This window comes from Bos indicus, chromosome 15, assembly GCF_029378745.1.
Source record: "Bos indicus isolate NIAB-ARS_2022 breed Sahiwal x Tharparkar chromosome 15, NIAB-ARS_B.indTharparkar_mat_pri_1.0, whole genome shotgun sequence".
NCBI lineage: Eukaryota > Metazoa > Chordata > Mammalia > Artiodactyla > Bovidae > Bos > Bos indicus.
Window position 1 is genome coordinate 77,585,167 of NC_091774.1, and position 24,837 is coordinate 77,610,003.

At 52.7% G+C, this 24,837-nt stretch overlaps 2 protein-coding genes across 7 annotated transcripts in view; one reads left to right on the top strand and one right to left on the bottom strand.

Moving 5' to 3' along the window:
* Window positions 1–196: 196 nt before the first annotated feature.
* PACSIN3 (protein kinase C and casein kinase substrate in neurons 3) lies at window positions 197–9,691 on the bottom strand. Of its 4 annotated transcripts, XM_019974816.2 has the most exons (11): window positions 9,396–9,496; window positions 6,093–6,164; window positions 5,760–5,849; window positions 5,446–5,602; window positions 4,053–4,288; window positions 3,779–3,934; window positions 2,447–2,622; window positions 2,162–2,282; window positions 1,862–1,989; window positions 1,369–1,490; window positions 197–741 (listed from the first exon to the last, which is right to left on the bottom strand). In XM_019974816.2, the coding sequence occupies exons 3-11, from the start codon at window positions 5,811–5,813 to the stop codon at window positions 626–628; spliced, it is 1,266 nt and encodes a 421-aa protein (XP_019830375.1). In that variant the 5' UTR covers window positions 5,814–5,849; window positions 6,093–6,164; window positions 9,396–9,496; the 3' UTR covers window positions 197–625. The 4 variants fall into 4 exon arrangements, with proteins under 4 accessions (XP_019830375.1, XP_070660282.1, XP_019830376.1 ...); XM_070804181.1 differs by lacking the exons at window positions 6,093–6,164; window positions 9,396–9,496 and adding an exon at window positions 9,669–9,691; XM_019974817.2 differs by lacking the exon at window positions 6,093–6,164 and having other exon boundaries at window positions 9,396–9,501.
* Window positions 8,104–24,837, top strand: part of DDB2 (damage specific DNA binding protein 2) — a 35,958-nt gene continuing 19,224 nt past the window's right edge. The window contains exons 1-2 of one of the 3 annotated variants that reach the window (XM_070804180.1): window positions 8,104–8,306; window positions 22,999–24,010. In XM_070804180.1, the coding sequence (XP_070660281.1) occupies window positions 23,884–24,010 (127 nt within the window). In that variant the 5' untranslated portion in view covers window positions 8,104–8,306; window positions 22,999–23,883. Of the gene's footprint in view, window positions 8,307–22,998; window positions 24,011–24,837 lie in introns of those variants that run through there. The other 2 variants (XM_019974995.2, XM_019974997.2) reach the window with 2 other exon arrangements.

Here is a 24,837-nt window from a genome sequence, read left to right on the forward strand (position 1 = left end):
TCGCACCAAATCTGATCACGAGTCCCCTGCGGGACCCCAGGTTAGGTTAGGTTAGGGTCCCGAAGTCCCAGAGCAGGTAGCAAGCTGGCACACCTCCACCCAACCCCCGCCCCCGCAATATACTGCAGGCCCACCACCTACCCCCTAGTGCCTCCAGATGTCCACTGCCGCCTGACAAGGGTGGAATATCGAAAAAGATGCACAGAAGCCTTTTTTTTTCTTCGAAGTTTAATACACACTAGAACAAGCCGCAAGAGTGCTGCTAGCCCAGAACTACACTCACCCCAAGCCAACCCCTGGAACCCCAAACAGAGAGACTAGGAGCTGGGTCCACAGCTCCGGGGGAGACTGGAGGACTCTTTGGGGAGGCCCAGGCACCGGAGCCCTTCGGTCACTTCCTGACCTCCCCATCTTCTCCTCAGCCTAGACTCAGTTGGCCCTTCCGTACCAGTCCCTTCCCAGACACAAGGCCCCTCCCCTCCCTGGGTCCCAGGACTTCTCCCTCCTGGAAGGACAGAGCGGTCGCAGGGGGCAGGATGGTTCAGGGCCCTCAGGTCCGGCTGTGCAGACAAGCCGGGCTCTGACTCAGGGTGGAGAAACATTGCACAAGGGCTGCCAGGGCAGGTCAGGCCCCCACACACTCCACGTAGTTGGCAGGGTACAGGCCAATCCGGCCACTCTGCAGCTGGCCCTGACACCAGCCCTGTTCATCCTCCTCGCTCATCTTCAGCAGCTCCTCCCCTGAGAGAAGGGGGATTGGTCACTGGCAATTGCCCGCCCCATTCCTGTAATTGGGTCAAGGACTAAGGGGGAGGGGGTAGTCGGAGAACCCAGCTAGAAGAGACCTGGTTCAGGCAGAGGGAGGTCAAAGTCAGCCACTCCACCCCCAACCCCCACCCCACCCCACCCCACCCCCAGGCCCTGAATTCAGCAGTCAGGCCCCAGCTGGTGACTTTGAGAGGCAGGTGAGGCTCCAAGCAGACACTCTGACTCCTCGGGGATGGACCCAGAGCAGCCTTTTTTCTAATAGTTTTTAAAAAATATTTATCTGGCTGCACCTGTCTTAAAGGTCACATGCAATATCTTCGATCTGTGTTACAGCGTGCATGAAGGATCTTTAGTTGTGGCATTCGAACTCTAAGTTGGATCTCATTCAGGGATCAAACCCAGGCCCCCAGCACTGGCAGCATGGAGTCTTAGCCACTGGACCACCAGAGATGTCCCTAGAGCAGCCTTACAACTCAGAGCACTGACCCTTGAGAACTGAGCGTCTGGCTTCCCTTTCTCCACATTCCTGCTCAGGCTAGTAAAGGGGCGAAGGAGACGGGCTGCAGCCTGGAAAGGACCAGGAAAGGGGTTCTAGGGTACCTGCTCGGAAGCTCAGCTCATCGGCTTCTTGCCCCGCGTAGTCATAGAGCGCCCGCACCCGCACGCCTGTGGCAGCCTTCAGGGGGTTTTCCTCATCTGACCACTCCTCCTCATGTCTGCCACTAGAGAGGGGAGGACAAGGGGGCAGGCTTGAGTAGGAGAGCCTGGGACTCAGGGCCTAGGGCTCCCCCCTGCAGGAGCCTGGGGAGAGGCAGGTGGGGGGAAAAGCTGCAGGATTCTAGCCTGACTTCTGCCATGAATGCCTGCAAGCTCAAGCACACATCCTGCCACTCAGAGCTGACACGGGCAGTACATGAGAGGGAGTGTGGGGAGCGCCTGGCAGACCACCATATAAACTGGCATCTTTACAACTCAAAACATCAGCTTTGAAGCCACTTCAGGTGTGAAGGGCATGAAGGGAAGGGACAGAGGAAGGATGGCACAGCAGGGGGCAGAGCGGTGTCCTTCCCACAGCCTGGATCCTGGCTCTCACCGCGGGGACTGGGGTGGGGGTGCAGCGCCGTCTCTGGTGGGTACGATGCTGGTCAGGGTAACCTCGTCAGGGCTCCGGCCACCCTTCTCCTTCCGGCTGATTGTCCTCTGTGTGTCCAAGGACCACTCCTATGGGGACAGTGTTCAGGGCCAGGCTGGGCTGTAGGCTTGGTGGCAGCCAGGACCATCCAGACCACCTCTACCTCCTACATCCCAAACCCCAGCCTCCAGCCGGAGCACCAGGGTGAGCCCGGTGGGAGCCTACCCCACCTGCCAGCCCCAGCCTGCCAGGAACAGGTACCTCAAACTGGGGCCAGTTCATGGCCATGCCCGGCCCATGGGTGCTGCGCCACCAGCGCAGGTCCTCCTCGTCGCTGGCTGCCTCGATGCCCCGATGCAGGTCTCGGTGGAGTTCGTGGAACCTGTGTCCCGGGTATAAGCCTCAGGCCAGGAAGCCCTGGGTCTCGATTCCCCAGCCTACCCCTCTAAACACACCCTGCCTGCTCTCATTCAGCCAGCCAGAGTCCAGAGGCGAGGGGAGAAAGCCAGCCTCACCCAGATCTCCAGGCCCACCCAGAGGCCGTACCTCTCACTGCTGGAGAGGTCTAGGTGCTGGTGTAAGGTGAGCAGCATGTCCTTGAAGAAGAGGAGCCGCTGGCGCTCGGCCGCCTGGCAGCTCTCGAAGGCCTGCTCCATGTCCTCCATGTAGCGTGGGGTGTAGCGGTGCAGCTCCGCCAGGCTCTGCTCATACTGGGTCTTCGTCTGGGTGGGGAGAGGAGGGGCTCTGGTGAGGACAAGACCTTCTTCTTCTTCCACTCAGGACTCTGCTAGTCTTTCCTGCACACCTGCTGTGGGCTAGGCACCAGGGGCTGGAAACCTGGCTCCTGCCCGCTAAAACCCCAGGAGCCTAACAAGGGAGGTGACATTCAGGCCCAGCGGCTTTAAGAGTCCAGTGCAGGGACTTCCCTGGTGGTCCAGTGGTTGAGAAGATGCTTTCCAACGCAGGGGACGTGGGTTCAATCCCAGGTTGCAAAACTAAGATCCCATATGTCTTGGGGAAACTACGCTTGAGCACCACAACTAAGACCCAACAAATAAATGATAAATTTTTAAAAATAAATTTTAAAAAATTTAATAAAAGAAAAAAAAAAGGTGGTACAGAGTGAGATGAGGTTAACCTCATCTCAGAAAATGGCAACCCACTCCAGTATTCTTGCCTGGAAAATCCCACGGACAGAGGAGCCTGATGGACTATATCATCCTTGGGGTTGCAAGGCAGACACGACTGAGCGCACACGCACGGGCACACACACACGGGGCACCATGGAAGAAATCAGAAAAGGCTTCCGGGAAGAAGTGGAAACAGAGCAGCACCTCAGAGGACAGGGAGGCTCTGGATATGCAGGGCTGGAGGAAAAGCGCTCTGGCCGGGCGAGCAACATGAGAACTTGTCCCAGGGGGCACACCGAAAGGAAAGCAGCTGGGAAGGTCTCCTCAACTGCTAAAATTATCCCAGTGCCCCACACTGCACCATTTCTTTCCTGGGTAAAGCATCCTCTTTCCCTGGTGCGTGTGCACTCCGTCGCTCGGTGGTGTCTGACACTGCGATTCCATGGACAGTAGACTGCCAGGCTCCTCTGTCCGTGGGATTTCCCAGGCAAGAATAGTAGAGTGGGTTGCCATGCCCTCCTCCAGGGGATCTTCCCCACCCAAGGATCAAACTCACGTCCCCTGCATCTCCTGCATCAGTACTGGATTCTTTATCACTAAGGCCATTGGGACGCCCCATCTTTCTCAGGGTCCTATGTTACATGATAAGCTGGAGAGCAGGGGGCAAGTGAAGACGAGAGCAATGCTGGGGGCTGGAAAAGGCACTCAGGGAGCCCTGACCTGGGCTGGCGGGTCCCTCAGCCTGTACCTTCTCGGCCTCCTTGGAACACCGTTCCACCCGCTCCTGCAGCTTCCGCAGCTGCTCCTGAGACACGGCGCTGTCTGCCTTTGCGTGGCTCTCCCGCGTCTGGGCGGTCTTCTCCTCCTTCCGGGCCGCGTGGTAGCTCTTCTTGGAAGCCTCAACCTGGCGCACACGCAGAGACCGTGCTGGACCCAGGACCCTGCGCTGTGGCCCCTTCTAGCCCCAGGCCGACCCAGGAAGGGGGCGGACCTCTGCGGCCCCTCCTCCCTGCCGGGCTCACCTCCTTCAGCCTCTTGAGCCAGGGCTTCTGGGCCTTGCGGAAGCCGTCCTCGGCCGCCCGGCTCTCGCGGAAGCCACCCAGCACAGGCCGATGGAAGGCGCCCCGCTGCCAGGAGCGCACTCGCTCGCTGTCCTGGCCCTGCAGCTTCTCCCGCACCTCCAGGTGCAGCGCGCTCAGCCGCTCGGCCGCCGTAAAGAAAGCATGCCAGGCCTTCTCCAGCGTGCCATACTGGGGGCCTGCGGGGAGGGGTGAGCTGGGGCTGGGCCCACCTGCTGGCAGCGAGCCTTCCCCTCCACCAGCAGGGGCTTCTGGGCGCCAGGCATGGGGCAGAGATGCGAAGATGAACGACAAATGGTATCAGCTACTGCTGACTGAACACCTACTCGGTGCCTGGACACACGGTCCCACTGAGTGCTCGACTCATCCACCACCGTGAAGACGGCGTCACCAACAACGTGGAACAAGCGAAAAGGCAGCCCAGAGAAGTGAAATTCGTTGCCCAAAGCATTCCAGCTACAGGTGGAGCTCAGATCCAAACCCAGGTGTGTGGTATAAATCACTACACTCTGTTGCCCCAGAGAAGAACTAATGTCTGTCCCCAAGGAAGGCAGCTTGTTTGGACAGAAGGAGCCCAAGCGCCAGAGCCAGAAAACCTGGGCGCAAGTTTTGCTCTTCTTAGCTGTGTGACTTCAGGCAAGTCAGTTGGCCTCTGTGAAGTATCCCATTCTCCTCTAGCAGATAGTTAGAACAAGACCGTCTCCATGATAGAGCTGTGATTGGTTGGTTCTAAGTCACATCTGACTCTTTGGCCACCCCATGGACTGTAGCCTGCCAGGCTCCTCTGTCCATAGGATTTCTCAGGCAAGCATACTGGAGCAGGTTGCCATTTCCTTCTCCAGGACATCTTCCCGACCCAGGGATCCAACCCACATCTCCAGATTCTCTACCACTGAGCCACCAGGGAAACTCATAGGGTTATTCAGTTCAGTTTAGCTCAGTCGCTCAGTCGTGTCCAACTCTTTGCAACCCCATGAACCGCAGCATGCCAGGCCTCCCTGTCCATCACCAACTCCTGGAGTCCACCCAAACCCATGTCCACTGAGTCAGTGATGTCATGCAACCATCTCATCCTCTGTCGTCCCCTTCTCCTGCCCTCAATCTTTCCCAGCGGGTTATTAGAAATATCAAAATAACTCATTTGATGGTGCTTGGCAAACCCTAACAGCACAAATGTAAAGAATAACTAGGAGGATCTTCTCTCTTTAAAGGGAGGGCAGATGGGGAAGCCTCCAACTTTCCACAAGAGGTGCAAAAAGAAGCTGCCCTGCCTGGCTGCCCCTGCCCCCCACCTCGGCGGTCCTCTCCTCTCCACGAGGCCCGAGCGCTGGCTCACCCTTCTCCACGGCGCCCCTCCACTTGCGGGCCCAGTCGGCCAGCTGCTGGGCGTAGGCCTTCTCGATGCGGGCGCGCTCCTGGAAGCAGCTGACCAGGTCCCCGCACAGCCGGTGCCCGTCCTCCACCCGCTGCACGGTCCGCCTGTAGTTGCCAGCCTGTGCAGGAGACGAGAAGCCTGGTGTCGCCCAGGGGAGATGCTCCCCTCCCCGGGGGCCAGGGCTGACGCGAGGCTCCTCCTTGGGACAGGTGGCTGGGCCCAGAGAGGGGTGGGCATTTCAGCGCCACCCCCAAAGCTAGCACCCAGCTGCTCACCTCCCAGAAACTGCCCTCCAGGGCCTCCCCTCCAGCCTCTTCCTCTGGAGCCATGGTGTCCCCGCAGCACGGAATGGTGGCGGATGGGGGCTGCAGAGGGCAGAGGGGTAAGCAGGAAAGCCAGGCGCACTTCGGGGGTGAGGCAAAGAGCCCCTGCTACCCCTGGGTTCTGCCCCTTCCCACTGCCATCCCCACTCCCCAAGGAACTGTCAAGAGCCAGGACTCAGGCAGGGGTCTGGAAGTCCCAGGAGGGGCCCGAAGGGGGCAAAGATGGTGGTTCTATGGCTGCTCCTCTTGCCCTGGCCTGCCCTCCCACCACCTCAGTTCATGTACCTGGGCCTAGAGTTCACTCCGGAGACCTGGGTGTCCGACCCTCACAGCTGCTACCGTGATCCTGCCTCAACGCTACCAAGAGCAAAGCAGGGGGTGAGGGTGGGGCTGACCGTGTCCAGGGCGGTGCCCAGCTCCCCCGATATAGCAACTGCTGTCAGAAGCGCCAGATTCCAGCCAGGAGAATGCCAGTCAGGTCACACGGTCCAGCCGGGGATTACATGGCAGGCGGGGGTGGGTAGTGGGCAGAGGGCCCTGCTGCCCCGACCGCAGATGAGATAAGGGGATGCCTGCCCAAGCCAGGGCTCTGTGGCCTCTCCTTGAACAAGGCGACCCCTCCCCAGACCCGGCCAGGTCAGAGGGTACCCAGCCACACCCCAGGAGCTCCTGGGGTGGCAAGAGCAGACTGGGAGCCAGGAGGCCTGAGGCTTATCTTGGCCATGAAGCTTGAACAAGTGCATTATACTGTCGTCTCCTAAGGGGCCTCGGCTCCCTCCCAAGATGGAAATCCCGCCTTCTTCCCTCTTTCTGTGCCAACACTGGCATAAGACTCAAGGCAGCAAACAAGAACTGTGAGGAGCCTGACGGTCACAAGGGACACTCGTCCTGCTCCACAGCATCCCTGAGGTCCCACAGGATTCCGTGAATAATGAGTAACTCAGCCCCACCCTCCAAAAGCCCAGAGTCTGGGGCAGCACAAGGTGTCAGACAGGTGATCAGCCAGTTACAATAGTGCGTTCCAGGACTGCGGGGGAGGGCAAGGCAGATTCCAGCCCCAGAGCTCCCCCTGGGGGAGCTAGAGGACCCAGAGGCACGCGGCCACTCCCTGCCTGTCCCTGGGCAGGGTCTCAGCTGTCCCCAGCATCAACCCCCTAGAAGGAAACCACTTCCTCCTCTGAACAAACCCCAGGGACATGGCCAGGCCCGGGAGAACAGTGTGTTCATTGCCTCCAAGGCAGGGCTTTATGACAGTTCTCCCCCAAACTAACTCCCTCCCCACCCTCCAAAACTCAAGTGAGGGCTTCCCGGGTGGCTCGGTAAAGAATCCACCTGCCAATACAGGAGACTTGGGTTTAATCCCTGGGTCAGGAAGGTCCCTTGGAGAAGGAAACCCACTACACTCTTCTTGCCTGGGAAATTCCATGGACAGAGGAGCCTGGCAGGCTATAGTTCATGGGGTCACAAAGAGTCAGACACAACTTAGCAACTAAACAAATGATACTTTAAATGGGTGAATTGTGTGGTATATGTCAATAAAGCTGTTATTACAAAAAAGAAAACTGGGTAGGCATCTTCTCCAGGCACCATCCCATTCCTCCATCCCCAATCCCCACCCCTCTCTCCGGGTATATATCACATTGGGTATATATCTCCGGGTATATATCACATTGGCTTGCGACTACAGGCCAGGATCTATCCTCAGTCACTGGCAGAGACTTCCTAAGGGTCCAGTTTGTGTTCCTCCAGGCACTGGAGTTAGTAGCTGAATTTAAAACACACACGACATCCACCTGAAGACCAGGAAACGCACAGGATAAGGCAGCTTTGAGAAAACATGGCCTGCGTATGCTTCTGCCTCTCAGCTCACAGCAGGGAGAGCTCAGGCCCTCAGGGGAGATGCCTGGGCCCAGAGTAGAAGGATGGAGCAGCCCGCCCCGCCGGGGTCCTCAACGCTTCCCCCTTGCTTCTGAATCTGTCCCATTTACCCAGAAAGGACATGCCAACCAGATGGAGAGAAACAGAGCTGCAGCTGTAAACCCCAGGGCCTCAAGAGCTGTCCCAGCCAGGCATCCAGGGGCCGGGGCCCCTTGCCTGCCCCAGCCTCCTGGCTCCCGGCTCCCAGGAGAGCTGCCCCCCACCCGTTCCCTCTCTCTGGCCCCAGAACAGAGCGAGCTGTGTGTGCAGGGCTGGCACCGCTCCCTCCGGCCTCCCAGAGCAAACACGAGCCCAAGCCCCAGGCACAGCCAGCCCCACTGCCCCAGCGGACCCAGCAATGGGGGAATGGGCCTGTGCCTTGACCCCTGCTCAGGAGGGCCAGTACCCTATGCCTCCTGACCCCGGCAGAGACCCAGCCTGCTCCCCAGAACACACTCTTGCCATGGCCAAGAGCTCGGGAAGCAGATCATGAACCTTCCCAGCCCAGGGAGCCAGCACCTAACTGGGCTGGGACTTGCCGCTGGGGCTTGGCAGGGTCTCCTCACAGCGTCCTGAGCCAAGGTAGGGAGTCTTGGGGTCCAGGGAAGAACCCACTTTCCCTTAGGAAGCCACTAGGTACCCCTGTCCAGACCGGCCCCAACCCTGTCCCGAAATCCCCGGGCATGGCCCTGGGAGGGAGCCCTGCTGTCCTGCCCTGCCCAGGCTCCGTCCTGAGTCACAGGCTGCGCCCAAGGACCTCTTCTCCAGCAGCCCCTCCCGATCTGCCGGCAGATTTGACCACACCGAGGTGGGCGGTAGACCGGTCCAGAGAGGGGTACTCAGGCAAGAGCCACTGGAACCTGCAGCCAGGGAGGCCCCGGAGGCTGGGGGAGGGGTGGCCCGGGAAAGGGGGAGGAGGCCGGCCCGGGAGGGGCATAACAAAGGGGCACTTTTGGAAACCCGACCGGCCCCGCCTGAGGTGCCAGCTCCCCGATGACGCACTCCAAACCGAGAGCCCTCACACCAAACCTCCGAACCCAGGGGCCGCCGGTCTCTCGCCTCAAAACCCTTATGGACGGGCGCTCTGCTTGCGGGCCAGGCGCTGCACACCTCGGGGCCGCTGGAGCCCACGAGGAGCGGCCGGGCCAGGCCTGGCCCTGGAAACTCCAGGACTTCTTGGCCAAACTCGCTGAACTCGGTCTCGGCGCGGGGTGGGGGCCCGCCGGTAACCGCTGAGGGGAGGGGGTGCACCCTGCCTTGGCCCGCGCCGCCGGCAACTCCAGATGGTGGCCCGGGACCGGCGGCCCCAGGAACTGGGGCTCTTTGCTAAGGGCGAGGGGTCGCTGGGGAGCGAGGCCCCTGCTGGGGTCCCAGGGCGGTCTGGGGCCTTTGAGGGACCCCAGGAGATGGGATGGCCCGCCAGCCCCGACGCCTCCCTACCCCCCCGCGGCGGGTCTGGGAAACTGCCGGGCGCGCGGCGCCGCAGAAGGGTCACCCCCTCGGCGTGGCGGCAGCTCTTGCCGCGCTCCCGCAAAGCACAGCTCCCCGGGGGCTCCCGGGGCCGGAGCCGGTCCCACAGCAAACCAGGAGCGGGAGGAGGAGAGGGCGTGCTCTATCTAGCTGCGGCTCCCGCCACCGCCTCCCCGCCGTCCCCGCCCGGGCAGCACTCACCGCGTCCTCCCTGGGCGCCTCGGCGGGTGGGGGGGGGGTCCGGCCACGCTCCGACCCAAGTCCTGTCGCTCCCGGGCCGGGGCCGCAACCGCCTCCCGGAGCGCGCCGAGCCCTCCCCCCGGGAAGCCCAGCCCCCAGCCCCGCCCTCTCCTCGCGCCCGCGGGCCCCAACCCCACCGGCCAGGAGCTGCCTGCATCGCGGCGACCAGCGCGGCTCCCGGGGCGCGGGCTGTGGGGTCTCGGTTCCCGCCCGAGGAGCGCCAGGGCCGCCTACCCAGGGTGGCGCTGTAAGCAGTCTGATTTCGGCTTTGCCTCTCCCCGGCCTCGGCAGAACCTGGGAGAGCCGTGGAAGCGGGAAGGAGTCCGGCCTGCACCGGCTGTCTTTGGAGGGAGGCCTGGGGGAGTGCTACACTGCCTTACTCTTTTTGCTGAGCACAGCTTTCTTAAAAGTTATAAGTTAACTTAGACGTTTACTTAGGCGTTAACTCTGGAGAGGCACATAACCATCCACTTGTAAGCGTTAGGATTCCCATTGTATAGATGCAGAAACTGAGGCTCAGAGACCTTTAGCACCTTGCACAAGATCTGTCGTCGAGCAGGGCCGGGACTCCAAAGCCTTGCCCTTTCCTTGCACAGCCCTCTTGGCCAATCTGATGGCCCATTCTGAGGACTGGGTACTACACGCGGTGGAGGTGGGGCAGAAAGTTATGACCTCCTCCCCCGCACGTGTTCTTATTCCCAGATTTTGTACCACGGTTCATTCTTAAATCCCTTCGCCCCTCCACCCCCTTTGTTAGTAGATCTTTCCAGATCGCCACGATGCGACCCCCCCCCCAACCCTTAATAAACCCCTGCTTCCTCACCCCCTTGCCCCGCACCCTGGGATTTTTCGGAGCCTGCCTGTCGGTTATTTATATCCACTGGAGCGGTCCAAGAATGTTCTGAGTCTGACCTAATCGCCACCTGCTCGGTCTCCCGGCCCCTCCCGCTTCCTCCTGGGCCCGGTGACCCGGCGGCCGTGCCCTCCGCCTGGCAGGCGAGAGGGGGCGCAGGTCTGCGCGGTCCGACGCCCAGGGCGCTCAGAGGGTCTGGATCGCGCAAATTGCTGGGGGCCGCAAACCCTCCCGCGCTCTCGGAGGAGTGCGCCCCCAGGGGACGGCGTGCGCGCTGGGAAGCCGAGAGCCAAGCTGTTCTCTCTCTAGCACGTCCTCTCGGTCCCCACGCCCCCACCCCCACCTCTACTCTCCCCGAGGAGTGTGAGTCCCTGTGCACGGATTTTTAAACGACAGCTTTAAAAATAGCAAAATTATGTAGTTTCTAAATCCCCGAGGAATCACGGACGCGTTCTCTGCGTAGATAAATCCGCTCATAAAATGAAAAGGGGGCTTGCAGAGAATGAACGAGGATAATTTCAAACCGGCATCTAAGTCTCTGAGGACTGACTTGCCCCGCAGTCCTCGTGGGAGGGTGAAACGGCCCGTGGGGCACCCTAGACAAGCCGCGTTCGGCCCCTCGCACCTGAGGAGTGGATCCTCGCCTGGGCGCTCGCAGGGTGTGAACCCAGCAGGAGGTAGCTCCCGAGACAAGTTTCAACACCCACTCTCTTGGGGCTTGGACAAGTCCCTTTTCTCCGTATCTCTGTTTCCACCTCTATGAAACACGACATGTGACTGGGCTGACCTCCCAAAAGGGCCTGTGCAGCAGCTAATTAATGATTGTAAAACGACTGCGAATGAGAGGAGCTGAGGTAACATCTAACGACAGCCATACTGTTTTGTATTGTTTAAAATCAGTTACCATCCCACCTAGTGCCCGGAGGGGCTTTAGGCACCTGGACAGAAAGTGTGAAATCACAAGAAAGAAATGAATTACAGGAGCCACCTATCAAAAACCCATTAAAAATAAAGGCTGCAAGCCAGACTCTGGGATCTAGAGAAGTCACTCTAGAAACTCAAAAAAACAGGGCCGTTTGTCAGACCACAAAGAGAAGGGAATGCGTAGTGGAAAACATCTGGCATCCCTCAGGTTCAAATCTGGAGAAATGCTGCAGCTGATCTTCATTGCCCCTAAGGTACTGTAGGGAGAAAAAAATAACCCAAAACCCAGAGCATAGTGAGCTGCTTCAAGGGTCAGAGGAGACAGAGCTGACCTTGGAAAGCCAAAGTCCTGCTAGTGCTGCCCCAGGGTTCAGATTTCTGTGCTCCGCAGCCAGAGCCCCTGAACACTCACGGGGCTCCATCCGTGGGTTCCCAACTTGAACAGAGCTCAAGATGAGATGCCCAAGGTCAGGAGGACCAGATAGACAGAAACCCAGAGGGGCAGCTTGGTTCCCGGCACCAGGTGGCAGGTTGGTCCTCAGCCCAAGTTCACAACACTCACAGACTCACTCCCCTTGAGTTTCTGGAATGTCCTAAGGACTGTTCCTTTGTTTGTTTATTTATTTATTCACTCAGCCAATCAAGAAAACATTTGAATTTTTGCTTTATGCTAAGCCCTAGGCTGGGTGTTGGGAATACAAAAACAAAAAAGGCAGAGTCCGAGGTGTACGTTAATGATACAATATGCGCAGGAAATGCTATGGGAAAACAGAAGCAGAACAGACCACCTTTCACCGGGCGATGACACTTGACTGGTCTTGATGAGCAAGAATTAGTCATGTGAAGAGGCATTCTAGGCGGGAGCATCAGGGTGTGCCAAGCGCCGGAGGTGTTAGCATATGACATGGTGACCCAGCAATTCCACTTTTTGGTATCTACCCCAGCCAAAAGTGTACAAGTCTAGGAAAAGGTCCGAGGATGTTTGCATATAGTATTGTTTGCAGTAAGGGAGAAACTTGAAAACAAATGGGTAGTGGTTGGGTGACATCCCTGGGGGTCCAGTGGTTGGTTGGGACTCTGCCCTTCTACTGCAGGGGGCCATGGGTTCGATCCCTGATCAGAGCAATGAGATCCTACATGCCATGTGGTGTCGTCAAAAAAAATTTTTTTTAATGAAGAAAAAAAAAAAAGAGGCCATTGGTTGAATAACCTAAAGTCCATTCATGCTTTTGGATTACTCTGCAATAACCTAAGAACAGGAGAGATAAAGATATGTTCCTATATGAAGACATCCAAGATACTGTTGCATACAAAAAAACAAAGTGCAAAACACTCAAAAATTCAGAGAATATGCACCAAACTGATTTTGGTGATTTTCTCTAGAGAGAGGCTTCCCAGATGGCTCAATGGTAAAGAATCTGCCTGTCAATGCAGAAGACGCAGGAGACACCAGTCTGATCCCTATGTCAAGAAGATCCCTTGGAGTAGGAAATCGCAACCCACTTCAGTATTCTGGCCTGGAAAATTCCATGGACAGAGGAGCCTGGCGGGCCACAGTCCCTAGGGTTGCAAAAAGTTGGACTCAACTGAGCATGCACACACACTCTAGAGACAACTGGTGAAGGAGATCTTTGTAATCTTTGAAAATTAACGATGGGTATGTACTTAAGCGTAAATTGTATAAACAGTTTTGTTTTAGGAGATGGTGATGAGTCGTATTGTCTAAAATGGTGCTGCTCCTTTCACACTTCTCATAGACAATCTCACTGTGTGGAAGGAAGTGACTAGATCAGATTTGTCCTTTAAAAAGATAACTCTGGCAGCCCTTCAGAGTGTAGATTGGAGTGGGCAGAGGGCTGCAGGCAGGACTGATCTTCTCTGAAGGCTGCTGTTTGTCTCTGTGGCCTCTGGACATTGCCCCAGCATTCCAGACGGGCAGCTAAGTAAAGTATTCTGGTTCAATAGCTATGTTTTTAAGATCTCAGGCAACCCCAGGTGGAAAAACTGGTCCTAGTTATTGAGAAGGGTTAACCTCAGTCGGTCGTGGAGGGTGGGACTGGGGGGTGGCTGTTTCTGGGCTGAAACACAGGAAGAACAGCAGATGGATGGCATTAGAGTGAAAAATGTGCAGCAGATTTCAGAGCGGGGACTATAGAGAAAGCCTCTCTGGGGTCAGGAATTTGCCTGGGGCAGAGTCTTTGGAAGGTACTATTGCACAGTCCACATTACAGCTCTGCAGGCAAGGGTTCTGCTCAGGAAGCCTGCCCTGCTTCATTGGGACCCTTCCCCAAAGTCCACTGGGGACCTCCTTTTTGGTAAAAGAGGAATTCTAGTGGGGGATCCATTCATTCAGCTGACTTTCAGAGAACGCCTGCTATGCCAGACGCCATGCTGGATGCTTGGTCCAGTGCAAACAAAGCAGATATGTTTCCTGATTCTGTGGATATGATAGGATAGGATAAAGCGACCCCATGGACTCTGTGACCCCATGGACTGTAACCTGCCAGGCTGCTCTGTCTGTGGGATTCTCCAGGCAAGAATACTGGAATGGGTTGTCATTCCTTTCTCCAGGGGATCTTTCTGACCCAGGGATCAAACCTGAGTCTCCTGCATTGCAGGTGGATTCTTTACCATCTGAGCCACCAGGGAAGCTTCATGGAGTTTCCCTAAAGTCAAAAGCCTGCATACACAATTAGAAATTGTGATATGTGTTTTAAAGGGGAATAAAAAGGATAGCATAAAAAAAAAAAGGATAGCATATTCAAAAGCAGAGGCATTACTTTGCCAACAAAGGTCCATCTAGTCAAGGCTACGGTTTTTCCAATGGTCATGTATGGATGTGAGAGTTGGACTGTGAAGAAAGCTGAGCACTGGAGAATTGATGCTTTTGAACTGTGGTGTTGGAGAAGACTCCAAAGAGTTCAAGGAGATCCAACCAGTCCATTCTAAAGGAGATCGGTCCTGGGTGTTCTTTGGAAAGAATGATGCTAAAGCTGAAACTCCAGTACTTTGGCCACCTTATGTGAAGAGTTGACTCATTGGAAAAGACTCTGATGCTGGGAGGGATTGGGGGCAGGAGGAGAAGGGGACGACAGAGGATGACATGGCTAGATGGCATCACTGACTCGATGGACGTGAGTCTGAGTGAACTCCGGGAGTTGGTGATGGACAGGGAGGCCTGGCGTGCTGCAATTCATAGGGTCGCAGAGAGTCAGACACGACTGAGCAACTGAACTGAACTGAAAAAGGATACAGTGCTATGAAAGAAGAATAACAGGGGAAGCATAATTTTAATGCGTCAGAAGGTCAGAGGACACTTCTCTCAGAAAGTTTAAGCTTCTCTACCCCTGGAGGCCCAAAAGACAAATGGAAGTCAGCTAGGTAAAGATAGAATCTAGAAGATGGCGTTCCAGGCAGAAGGACTGATGTGTGCAAAGTCCCTGTGATGGGAACTTGACCTGGGAAAGAAGGGCAGAGTGGTGAATGAGAGGGCGAGAGGGCGAGGGTGAGGTAAGAGGGGCAGGCAGCTCTCAGACACTGCAAGCTTTGTTTTATACTGAGTGCAGAATTTAAACAGAAGAGAGACCTTGAAGATCTTTCTGGATGTTGTGTGAGGAATAGATTAGAGCAGGGGATCAGCAAACTGTAGCCTGGATGGCCCATAAGGTAAGATTTTTATTTTGGGGGTTTTTTTTGTTTGTTTGTTTTCAAAGCTATGAATCCTTTAAAGATTATTATTATTTATTTATTTGGCTGTGTCAGTTGCAGGATCTTTCCTTTTGGCTTGTGGACTCAGTAGTTTCGGAGTCAGGGCCTAATTGTCTGGTGGCATGTGGACTCCTGACCAGGGACTGAAACTGCAAGGCAGATTCTTATTTTTTTCTCTTATGGTCAATTGATTTTTTTCTTAATTTTTAAACACCAAAACCATTTTGTATTGGGGTAGAGCCGATTAACAATGTTGTAGTGGTTTCAGCTGAACAGCAAAGGGACTCAGCCATGCAAGGCGGATTCTTAACCACTGGGCCACGAATGAAATCCCTAAGACAACTTTCACTTAATTAAATGGTTGAAAAGAATCAAAAGAAGAATACTCTCTGTGTTACATGAAGGTTAGAAGGAATTCAAATGTCAATGTCCATAATTTCAATTATTTATTGAAATTAAAATTTTCCATAAAGTTTTATTAGCACACAGGCACTATCCTGAACCTCACTGATGAGCCCGAGACCTGGGAGAAGGAACAGAAACGGTGCAGAATGGGAGCCCTCTGTACTTGATGTGAGCCCGTACCAACCGGGTGGGAAGGGGAGCTTACAGAGTGTCTATGGAGTTGCAGGTGATCTGCTGAGCATCTGGTCACCCCAGCCTCGTAACAACCCTGTCCAGTTGGATTTATTCTTCCCATTTAACAATGGAGGGAAGAGACTTTGAGAGGTGCGGGATCTGCTTTGGGACACAGCTAGGAAGTAGGAACCTGAGGGCTTACCAACAGCAGGGAATAATTTTTCCCTCTTGGTGATACCAAGCACCCACAGCAGAGATTGGATATATTAGCTTCTGAGGGCTGCCGAACAAAAAACGGTGACTTAAAACAGCAGAAATGTCTTCTCTTAGGGTTCTGGAGGCCAAAAGTCCAAAACCAAAGTGTTGGTAGGGCCACACCTCCCTCTCCAGGCTCTGAGGGAGAAGCTTTCCTGGTCCTTCTGCTGGCTGCTGGTGGCTGCTGACAACGTGGGGGCATATTTGGTGTCCCCTGGGCGACAGCCATATCACTCCAGTCTCTGCCTCGATCTTCACACCATCCTCGCTATGTGTCTGTCTCTGTCTTCTTCTCTCTCTCTGCCTCACTCCTATAAGGACACTTGCCCCTGGATTACAGTCTAATCAGATAATCCAAGATGATCTCCTTATTTTAAAATTCTTAACTACATCTGCAAAGACCCTCTTTCTAAATAAGATATCATTCACAGGTTCTGGAGATTCAGTTCAATTCAGTTCAGTTACTCAGTCATGCCTGACTCTTTGCGACCCTAGGGACTGCAGCACACCAGGCTTCCCTGTCCATCACCAACTCCCAGAGCTTACTCAAACTCACATCCATTGAGTCGGTGATGCCATCCAACCATCTCATCCTCTGTCATCCCCTTCTTCTCCAGCTGCTTCAATCTTTCCCAGCATCAGGGTCTTTTCAAATGAGTCAGTTCTTCACATCACGTGGCCAAATATTCAGGACTGATCTCCTTTAGGATGGACTGGTTGGATTTCCTTGCAGTCCAAGGGACTCTCAAGAGTCTTCTCCCACGCCACAGTGCAAAAGCATCAATTCTTCAGCGCTCAGCTTTCTTTATAGTCCAAGTCTCACATCCGTATATGACCACTGGAAAAACCATAGCCTTGACTAGATGGACATTTGTTGGCAAAGTAATGTCTTTCCTTTTTAATATGCTGTCTAGGTTAGTCATAACTTTTCTTCCAAGGAGTAAGCATCTTTTAATTTTATGGCTGCAGTCACCATCTGCAGTGATTTTGGAGCCCCCCCAAAATAAAGTCTGTCACTGTTTCCACTGTTTCTCCATCTATTTGCCATGAAGTGATAGGACCAGATGCCATGATCTTAGTTTTCTGAATGTTGAGCTTTAAGCCAACTTTTTCACTCTTTCACTTTTATCAAGAGGCTCTTTAGTTCTTCTTCGCCTTCTGCCATATGGGTGGTATCATCTGCATATCTGAGGTTATTGATATTTCTCCCACCAATCTTGATTCCAGCTTGTGCTTCATCCAGCCCACCATTTCTCATAATGTACTCTGCATATAAGTTAAATAAGCAGAGTGACAATATACAGCCTTAACGTATTCCTTTCCTTATTTGGAACCAGTCTGTTGTTCCATGTTCAGTTCTAACTGTTGCTTCCTGATCTGCATACAGATTTCTCAAGAGGCAGGTCAGGTGGTCTGGTATTCCCATCTCTTTCAGAATTTTCCACAGTTTGTGGTGATCCACACAGTCAAAGGCTTTGGCATAGTCAATAAATCAGAAATAGATGTTTTTCTGGAACTCTCTCGCTTTTTCGATAATCCACCGGCTGTTGGCAATTTGATCTCTGGTTCCTCTGCCTTTTCTAAAACCAGCTTGAACATCTGGAAGTTCACGGTTCACATACTGTTGAAGCCTGGCTTGGAGAATTTTGAGCATTACTTTAGTAGCATGTGAAATGAAGGCAGTTGTGCGATAATTTGAGCATTCTTTGGCACTGCCTTTCTTTGGAAGCTTCAGCATCGGTCCTTCCAATGAATAATCAGGACTGATTTCCTTTAGGATGGACTGGTTGGATATCCTTGCAGTTCAAGGGACTCTCAAGAGTTTTCTCCCACACCACAATTCAAAAGCATCAATTCTTCGGCACTCAGCTTTCTTTATAGTCCAACTCTTACATCCATACATGACTACTGGAAAAACCATAGCTTTGACTAGATGGACTTTTGCTGGCAAAGTAATGTCTCTGCTTTTTAATAGGTTGGTCATAGCTTTTCTTCCATGGAGCAAGCATCTTTTAATTTCATGGCTGCAGTCACCATCTGCAGTGATTTTAGAGCCCAAAAAAATAAAGTCTCTCACTGTTTCCATTGTTTCCCCATCTATTTACCCATCTATTCTGGAGATTAGGATATGGGTATATCTTTTCAAGGGCCATCATTCAACCCTCCACACAAGGCTGGAGGAGCCCACAGCTGTTAGCCTTGGACATCTAGTATAATGCTTCTTGAGCTTAAAAAGCAGACTGCCTTTTCAGAGACCTTCTTCATCCAGTTTCATAAATCTATCTGCCTCTTTGCGGGATGGATCAGCAGCCTAAATGCTGTCAACATGAATGGGGTATGCGCTTCCAGATTGCCTATCTCTATGACAAAATGCTCAGATTCTGGGGCTTTCTAACACTGGGCAAGTCTAGCACAAAGAGGAATCACAGTTAACGTGCCAGCGATGATGCCCACGCAGGGTGTGGAGTGTGGGTGAGGGTGTGTGTAAATCGGTACTAAGAACACCCCCTCCCCCAGGCTATCGGCTTCACCTGTAAGAACTACGGCTATCCTGGCAGCTTATCACCTTCCTTTACAAAGAGAATGTTAACTGCGGCTCCTCGGGTAAGTTTTTTGTCACATGCTGCTGGAGTTACAACGTCCTAATAACAAGACCTTGGCTCCTAGGGACAGGAGCCAAAGGCGGGCAGTGGGGAGGGGGTGGGGAAGAGGGAAAAGTACAGAGATGTAAATGCAGTTCTCCCGGTCCCACCAGCGGGTGACTCATCCACTCAGGGAGAACTGGCTTGTCTGTAACACAGAGAGAACCATTTTTATTTCTGCCACTTGGGATTTTTGCAGTCCCTAGAAGAGACCTTTGGCTTGAGAAGAGCAAGTAGAAGGCATGGCCTGAACTCAGATGCCCGCTTTCTCATTCTCTGGTCCCCGCTCTTTCCATGATGGCTCAGTGACTGGTGAGAATTCTGGAGAATAGTCTCTCCACCACCTTTTTCAAACCTTATCAGTAAAAAACATGCTGCCAGGAGATTATATAACAACTTCTATTTGTAGAGTGCTTTACAGTTTGCGAAGCACTTTCATGTATTATTTCAGCACTCTGGCGAATGCCCTGCAGCTCTGGCTGCCTAGGGAAGTTTTCTGGCATCCTATGCCAATGGTATTTCATGACAGGATATTGATTTAGTGTGTGGATGGTGCTTCATGCCCCACAGCAGAGAGAGAAGGTAGGGTTTGGGGGTATTTACACAGCTGTCTGACACTTCCAAAGCTACCCCAAATTATTATATTTTTGAAAACTGATGCTGTTCCCAGAGAGTGGGAGTCATGCCCTCACTTCACATTATTACAAATCTATTCATATTTGGGCAGTTAAATATGTACTGGAGATGCCAAGTAACAAGGACCCTGGATGCTGTATTCAGTCTGTCTCCAGTCTTTTAGGAGGAATTTAAACTTCAGTCTCCTGCAAATGCTGCCGAATCCTGGAGGCTGTCATTTGCAAACCACTGGACGCAGTAACTGTGTGTGGGAAGCCTGCACACGCCATCCATGTGGATTATGGATGGTTTTGCAGACTCAGCGGAGTGTTTGGATCCACAGACAGCTTGATCAGAATCGGAGTCATGTATCAGCCTGCAATAGGAAAATAATCCCTACTAGATGGAAACTTCCCACAGGGAGACCAGAGTTGAAAGCAGTCCCTGGTTTCTGCGGCTTTAACAGCAAGACAGTCACAGGATCACAGATTTTAAAATCAAAAAGGATCTGAGAGACCCGCCTCCTCTCTCCCTTTCATTAGATGATCAGGCACAGAGAAGCGAAATGACAGCTCCAAGACCACATACGCAGTCTCAGTACAGTGCTCTCTCCACCGTGCTACATTATTTGTTCCAGAAAACACCTAAGCCACACATTGTTTTGCAGACCAAAGAAACTGGCTTTATTTAGGGCCATGCTCACGGTCTGCCAGGCTTCCAGTGTGAACACGAGGCCTTGATTTGCTACCACCAGCAGCTTTTGAATGAATTACCTTGTGATGCCTTATGTCAAAAGTAGTGTCACAGATAGAACCCAAACATCTGTAAAGGGGGTTACCTGGCACAACCTCTCCACGGCATGAAACCAGAGCAATGCTGTGCCATTCACCCCATTACGAGAGGAGCCGCATCCAAAATATGTATGAAATAGTTTTGTCCACTGCGCACCCAATGGTTCATCAGATGGGAATGGACCAAGCCCCTTGTGAAACAGCAAAACTCAGGGTAAGAACGGCCCATGACACAACCTGAGGCAAAGTGCTTTACTGGTATGTGCAAGGTAGGTTTTCACTGCTCACATGTGGTTGGTTTGTTGTTGTTTTATATCCACCATGGAAGACGCCTCAGTCCTAAACAAAGATTGTAGGAAAATCTGGTATTAAGCGGGACGTTTCCTTTGCTTGTGAGTCCATTATGGCTAACAGTTACCTCCCTGCCATTCTGTCTTCTACTCCTCCTGCCTGGAAGGTTCTCCCCATCTCCCCTGCCTCAGTTTCCTCTCAAGATTTAAGTGTCACCTTCTCTGGGAAGATTTCCTTAACTCTGTTTGTTCACTTAGTAAACATTTTTTGGCACACCCACACAGCATGTGCGATCTTATTCTCCAACCGGAGATTGAACCCCCTGGGGGCATTGCATCTTAACCACTGGAAGGCCGCCAGTAAAGTCCCAACACTGTCCCTTATGTACTCCACTCCAACATGAGTTCAAGTGTCCTTTTCCTGTGCCCCCTACCCCCCATGAATCCCGTGCTTCCTCTCTCACCCAGCTTATCACACAATACTGTAGTTGTATGTTTACTTGTTGATTAAAAGGCATACTCCATGGGGGAAAAGAGCATTTTTTTCCACTTCAGCATTCTTTTTGACTGGAATAATGCCAGGAACAGTGTGGGTTTTGATAAATGTCAGTAGGATGAATTCTTCTGCTTACCATACCACCTCCCCCTTTATCTGATCTCTCTCTCACTTTCCACAATCCTTTATTGACTTACTTTTCATATTCACTTGGCCGTGCCAGGTCCTACATGTGGCACTCGGGATCTTCAATCTTCGCTGTGGCACACAAACTCTTATTTCTTGACCAGGAATTGAACCTGGACCCCCTGCATCGGGAGCACGGACTCTTAGCCACTGGATGGCCAGGGAAGTCCCTGCACAGATCTTTAACGTGATCAGTTGTCTCCTCTTCAAGCTGCTGCCTATCCTGCTCATGAATATTCATGCCCCCAAGCCAAATACCATCAGGGACACACATGGAGTTGAACTCTGAGTCTACTGCCATTGCAACAGAGGATACATACCATGGAGAAGGGCGGGACACCTCTGAAAGAAGGTGTTAGAAAGAAGTAGGAGGAAATTCCCTGGTTGTCCAGTGGTTAGGACTCCATGTTCTCACTGCCAAGGGCCCAGGTTCAATCCCTGGTTGGGGAACTTAGATCCTTCATGCTGCTCTGCTGAACCAGATGGTTTGGATAAGGGATCAGAGAAGTGGGCCTTTGCTCTGGATTGGAGGCTGTCAGGACACAGGAATGGTTCTATGATTGCATATGATTACATATCAGTAAGAATGAAGCAAAGCTAAAGCTGTGATTAGCAAAGAATCTGCGGTCATTCATATTAGCCAAAATCATAGGGGAATGTTTGGTTCATTTCTGTGGTTTGGGCAGCGAACTGAACTGATCAAGATTACACAGGCCAGTAGCTGTGGCGCACAGTCTTAGTTGCTTTGAGGCATGTGGGATCTTCCAGGACCAATGATCCCACTCACGTCTCCTGCATTAGCAGGTGGATTCTTTGGGTTTCCCACAATGCAGAGACACAAGAAACGTGGGTTCAATCCCACGTCTTCAATCCCAGGGGGTCAGGAAGATCCCCTGAAGAAGGAAATGGCAATCCACTCCAGTATTCTTGCCTAGAAAAGTCCATGGACAGAAGAGCCTGGTGGGCTACAGTCCATGGGGTCACAAAGGGTTGGACACAATTGAGCATGTGTCCACGCGCACACACACACACCATGATTATAGAATGGCCTCGTCTGTCTGTGCTGATATTTTGCAAAATTATTTCAACACATGACTAAAACCTAGCTAATAGTACTAGGTCAGCTTCCAGATGCCAGCAGCTGCTTTTTTTTTTTTTTTTTTTAATAATTTTACTTATGTGTGGCTGTGCTAAGTCTTCATTGCTGTGCAGGCTTTTCTCTACCTGTGGTGAGCACGGACTTCTCTTTCTTGCAATGTGCAGGCTTCTCATTGAAGTGGCTTCTCTTGTGGAGAATGGGCTCTAGCGCTTCAGCAGTTGCAGCATGCAGATCTTCCCTGATCAGGGATGGAACCTGTGTCTCCTGCATTGGCAGGCAGATTCTTTACCACTGAGCCACCAGAGAAGCCCAAGGAGCTGTTTCTCTCTTTCTCACAACCCACACCCACGTCTAACTTTTATCAGTCTGCTTCTCCTCTTAGGATGCTATTCTGCCTCCCCCAAACAACTCCACAAAACCCCATCTTTTCCATGAGGTTTTCCTAAATACTTCTTTCTCCATTAGATTATCTTTTCTGAATGCATCTAAAAGTATTGGTTGGCATACCACAATTTAGTACTCACCTGTGTTCTTTTTTTTTTAATCTATTATTTGACTGGGCTGAATCTTAGTCGCGGCATGAGGGATCTTCTAGTTGCTAACAGAACAATTTACTTGAGACATGTGGGATCTAATTCCCCCACCAGGGATGGAACCCAGGCTGCCTGCATTGGGAGTGTGGAGTCTTAGCCAAAGGATCACCAGGGAAGTCCCCTGTGTCCTATCTTGACTTGTTTCACATGTATTTTTCTTCTTAGTAGGTTGTAAACTGACTACAACAGTTTAGGGGCAGGACAATTTCTCATACTTCAGGATCCCCCAGAAATGAATGCCCGCTGACGTGAAACTAAGGACTGGTCTGAGGAAGGGAGAGGGGGCATCTTGCTTCAGTAACACAGCTCTGAAAACACAGCTGCAGGGAAGATGCCATCACCTTGCGCTTTTCCGTTGTCTGCCATTTCTAACACCCTGAGCTGATCTTCCCATCAAGAAACCATTTTCCAGTTTTTCTCTTGGAGCATTCCTTTCTTTCCAAGAGTTGTTTGTGGTTCTCTACCTGTCTGAAAGCTCCTTTAGTGCACTATCTACCACTAACACATTTTTGTCTCTGCTTGCTCTCCCAAAGCACCTGGCATGGGACAGCCGGTGGAACCAAAGAACCAGAAGTTCCCAACACGCAGTTCCGCCTGGATCGAGGCATAAAGTGGGATGTATCCTAACTGTCTCCTCTCGGGCCAGATAGGACACCGATGAAGCTCACCACGATGGCCCTTGGCTGAAGTCGGGGGCACAAGACCTCTCAGCCCAGGCAGTTAGCTTAGCCGCACTCTCTCCGGTCCATCATCACTGCCCTAGGTTACTCCTGAGGAGGACGCTAAGCAGGCTTCGGGAAACTTTAGTTAAAAGCTGAGGGCTTCAACTGTTCTCCATAGACAAGCTGAGTTTCGGCGGAGCTGGAGAAATAAGAACTAATTGACATCAACCGCAAAGCCAGCCGACAGACACAACTTAATTTCCCCCGCCAGGATGTGGTTACTTTCTACGAAGCCGCCTCACGCCAACTGTAGGGATCAGCCAATCACAAAGCCCGAGAGGGCGTGGTCACCAATTAGAAGGTAGAGAGGTGGAGCCGAAGTTTTGATTGGCATCTAGTCTAGGGGGTAGGGTGGGGCTAGAGGCCTGGCAGCGTGGCGTCTGAAGAGGCTTCAAGTCGGGAGGTCCAGCGCTGACGGCCATCTTTACTTCTGGCAGGTCAGCTGACTTGGACCAGCTCCGAGCCAACTTGTAGGCGGTATCCCTTTTCTCTAGGGAGCGGTGAGGCTCTGCCTTCACACACTTCCCATCCGTCCGCGCGCGCCCCCGCCTTCCCGGTGAGCCTGTTTGGCGGGAAGTTGGCTTAGTTGGCCTACCTGTGGCTGAGCGCTTTTCCTCGTCCCCGCCTTGTTCTCCCCAGAGGCTTCTTAATTCTTCCTCGGCATAGGGCATAGTACCCCTTCGCACGGAGGACGCCATGGCTCCCAGGAAACGCCCAGAAAACCAGAAGACCCCTGAGGTGGTTGTGCGCCCCAAGAGCAAGAGGAACAGAAGCCCCCGGGAGCTGGAGCCCGAGGCCAAGAAGCTCTGTGTGAAGGGCCCCGGTACTGCCTGTGCCTGCTGCTTTAATTAATTCCGCAATTTGGGGTTCTCACGCAGAAGGCTGGAGTGGGGGATGGGTGCGCATAGGTTCTGAGGCTGGCCCAAATTGTGGGCGCCTCAGGCTATGCATTTTGTCTGTAGGTCCTTTGACACCCTTAGAGCTTGGGTTTAACCTCCCTCAGGTGACGGGACGAGGCAGATGACCTACGTTACAACAGACACAACCGACTTTTCCAATTCCTTGTTTGCATCGGCATTTTTACACACTGAGAACTGCTTAAGATAATCCTGCCTTGCGTGGTGGGGTGTGTGCTTAATTTCGATAGTTACTATCTGCCCTTGGTTTAACTGCGGGAACCTTCAATTTCCTTCCTTCCTCTGAAAACTCACTCTTAGGGTTTCTTGGGGCTAAAACCTGGGGCTGTAAGGAAAGTAGAGAACTCAAAAGACGGGATTGTCGATGAAGTGTTTTTTTTGTTGTTGTTCATGAGAAGAAAGAAAGGGTTGTCCAGAGGCAGGGTTTATAGAGATCAGGTCCTCAAATACAGGTTAGTAATCCGGAGTTGCTTTATTCCTATTCTAGGTGGATCTTCCTCTCCAAAAGTAGCCTAGTGAATTTAGCCCCATGCCAGACCCCGTGGATCCTGCTGGTTTTCAGGAGAACAGATTAGACTTGGGGCCCACAGCTGGTCACTTCTACATTATTGTAATACAGGATTTTGGAAAAAACTGCTTCTCTTACTCACTTCCACTATATCATCTTAAAATCTTTTTATTGTGCTTTACATATGACTTTTAAATTGTCACTCAACCCTATCACCAGTTTTCC